Here is a 3,032-nt window from a genome sequence, read left to right as displayed (position 1 = left end):
ATTCAAGAAATAAGATGGGAATGGGCAAAAGTGAAATGTATTTCTATCCTAATCCCTTCCCACCATGTGCTAAGACTAAAAAGAACTAGTCATGGGTTAGGTGGAAGAGGATACATGGCAACCCTAGGTGGATAGCATGGCTAGGCAACCCTTATGGCAAGCAAGCCACCCTATCTTCACACGAGCCTGACTTTCCATCATGGCCATGTCTACCAACCACACTTCTCAATACTACACAAAGAAAAATAAATAATAACACTCAAAAAATAGTAATCTTCATACTATTGACCACGTAAGAATTGCACATGGTCAATTATAAATCCCAATAAATACTTCTCAATGATTGACAATATAATGAAACAACCATGCCTAGATAACAACTATGGTTGTTAGCACATGTGAAGAACTAGGATGCGAATGGGCAAAAGTGATTCCATGCATGCTAAAATTATTTCTTATTCCCTTCCCACCATGTGTTGAGACTTTAAAGAACTAGTCATGGGTTAGGTGGAAGAGGACACGTGGCATCATTTCATGTGTTTAGGATATGGGGACAAGGACACTTGTCATTCCATGCTTTCCAATCCCAAAAAAAAGGGACAAGCTCCCACGGTCTTGAAGCCACGGTCCAAGATGGGAGAAAAAGTGGCCCTAAACCCATCCTAGACTAAGTGGTCTAAGATGGGAGTAATGATAACACAAAGATTCCCATCCTAAACCCATGCTAGCTCCATCCATGTACTAAGGCCCTGTGACTTTCAATTCTACCAACTCAATAGCTATGGTCTAGGATGGGAGTAATAATGACAAAATGATACCCATCCAAAACCCATGCTAGTTCCATCAAGTGCTAAGGCCATAAGACTTTCCGTGCCGCTAACTCAATATCTAGCTCCCACATTATTCAAAAAAGTCCTTTGTTTAAGTTGGACATGTGTCCAGAGTTGTTTGCCATCTTCCTCGTCACGATAAGCCATGTGTTCAATTGTAGTAATGCTATTCGAATAGAAGTGCTCTGGATGCACAGTTGACTGATTCGTGTGTTCAGACATGCCAAAGATCTATTTGTCGTCATGCTTGCCAAAGATCTAACTGCAGGCCAAACGACATGAACACACTAAAGCTCTTAAGTCAGGACCATCTGGCTTTAAGAAAGAATCCCTCACGTCCACTCACGGTGAATCATCCTAAACCAAGCTCCATAAGGCTTAACACACTTAAATGAAAATTAACAAAGTCGCTGCAATGCAGCAAGCATCGGTTTGCACGCCACAAGAGAGGTGAGACTAGGAAGTTCAGAAAGAAAATGAGGCAGCTCACACCTCATTGCTGCAACTATACAAATTCTCCTTAACTGGTGCAGCGATTAGGAGTGCGAAACGCGATTGCTTCTCACGAATCGAACGAAGCAAAAGGTAAGCTGGACCATTTACTCTGGGGAGTATTGAAATTGACCCGGTTCCTCCCAAGAGGATGGTGCCAAGTCTTACGAACTTACTCAGGAAACTCCTTTCACTCAGTTTTCTTCACTTTGGCAGGACCACGAGGTATCTTGTTTAGAACCTTCTCCCGGGCTTTCTCGTAGACTTCGTGCACCTTTTGGAGGGCTCTTTGCACGGAGCTGTCAATTTTGTCCTCATACTTTTCGTAAAGGGGCGGGAGCGTGAGTGCCAGAACAATACCTATAGAAAATGATGCGCCGTTATATTACTACTTAGTACTGGGTACAAAAAGGCGAGCAAACTGTACAATGAATGGCTCAAGACAGACCTCACTGCTTCATACCTATATAGATCAGAGTAAGAAAATCACACCATCCCCCTACCCTCGAGAGGAGCCACAAGCTCAATTCAACCTGCAAAGCGAAAATCCAAAAACGGTCATGGTCAGAATTAAGAGCTTCGTCCGCAGTTGACGTTATAGATTATCCCATACCTTCAGAAAGAGGGTTATATCTTTGCCAAGCGCGATTTCATGCAACGTTATTATGAGTCGGTCGATTTCATGCTTGAGCGTTCTAGCGGTACGGATAACAGTATCCTCCGACAGCTGTACTTTAGGCACAGGAGGTGGGGGCCTGCAGAAACATTAGGAAAGAGTGATAGACATGTCGAAGTAGATGTTATCTGTATGATTATAAAGGTAAGCACAAAATTAAACCAAGGGGAAGAGGGAAGAACCTATTCACGAAAGCACATGCATTTGACCAGACGAAGAGGACGGCTATGCCGGCGAGTAACGTCCAGCATAACACGGATACCAATCGACAATCGAGCCACTCGAAGAGTATCCAAAACGCGGTCACTCCCGCGAGAATCGCAGCAGACAAATGCTTTCTCCTCCACAACACTATATCAGCCACTGCATAAAGCCAAAAGAAGCCAAAACGATGCTGAGACAAGCACCACGGGAAACCCCTAAAGTCTCGGAAGACTGAGACGAATGAAGCAGACAACACATCGATGCCGGAATCAAGCTATTGATTACTTCTCTTCCGAAGAACGGATCAATGGAAGCCGCACAGCAGAGGGGATTTCACAAAACGAAATGGGCGGAGCTTACATTTCCCGCCACCGAGGAGGTCATGAACGGAGCGCTGGCGGCCAAAGAGGCGCTGGCTGGCCGCGGGGGGGCGGACCTGGGACTCCTGAGCAGCCGGGAGGTTCTTGATGTGGTCGACGACGGAGTTGAGCAAGGAGGGAGCAGGGCGATCATCTCCGTCAGACATGGATGAAGGCGCAAGGTAGAAAGGAAGCGAAGGGATGAAGGAAAGCAGGGAAAGAAGCTTGAAGCTTGAATGGCGAAAGAGCGAACAAGACGACTTGCACCTTTGACACTTGGTCCCAGAAAGAACACTCTCGATCGCCAGCTGTCCTTAAAACCCCCTCCACCGTCCGATCCCTCCCCATCCACGGCCGTCGCCCCCCGCACGTGGCTTTCCTCCACACGTGGCTTCCTTTGCCGCCCACTAGATTCCACCCTTCCACGTGTTAGGGAGGAGAGAATCTCTAGGATCACACTTCCACTTGGAT

At 46.3% G+C, this 3,032-nt stretch overlaps 1 protein-coding gene across 2 annotated transcripts; it reads right to left on the bottom strand.

Annotated features, from left to right (window-relative positions):
- Positions 1-619: 619 nt before the first annotated feature.
- On the bottom strand, positions 620-2,826 carry LOC147900648 (reticulon-like protein B2). 2 transcript variants are annotated; one of them, XM_087375669.1, is made up of 6 exons: positions 2,563-2,826; positions 2,181-2,361; positions 1,936-2,077; positions 1,786-1,855; positions 1,499-1,682; positions 620-1,092 (listed from the first exon to the last, which is right to left on the bottom strand). In XM_087375669.1, exons 1-5 carry the CDS (start codon positions 2,726-2,728, stop codon positions 1,513-1,515), a joined length of 729 nt encoding a protein of 242 aa, XP_087231795.1. In that variant the 5' UTR covers positions 2,729-2,826; the 3' UTR covers positions 620-1,092; positions 1,499-1,512. The 2 variants fall into 2 exon arrangements, with proteins under 2 accessions (XP_087231795.1, XP_087231794.1); XM_087375668.1 differs by lacking the exon at positions 620-1,092 and having other exon boundaries at positions 1,189-1,682.
- Between the last annotated feature and the right edge of the window lie 206 nt (positions 2,827-3,032).

The sequence above is a fragment of the Dipteris shenzhenensis genome, chromosome 6 (genome assembly GCF_047967505.1).
Source record: "Dipteris shenzhenensis isolate YYH24624 ecotype China chromosome 6, Dip_SZ_1.0, whole genome shotgun sequence".
NCBI classification, from domain to species: Eukaryota; Viridiplantae; Streptophyta; class Polypodiopsida; order Gleicheniales; family Dipteridaceae; genus Dipteris; species Dipteris shenzhenensis.
Note: the sequence above shows the minus strand (reverse complement) of the source record. Positions and strands in the feature narration are given on the sequence as shown.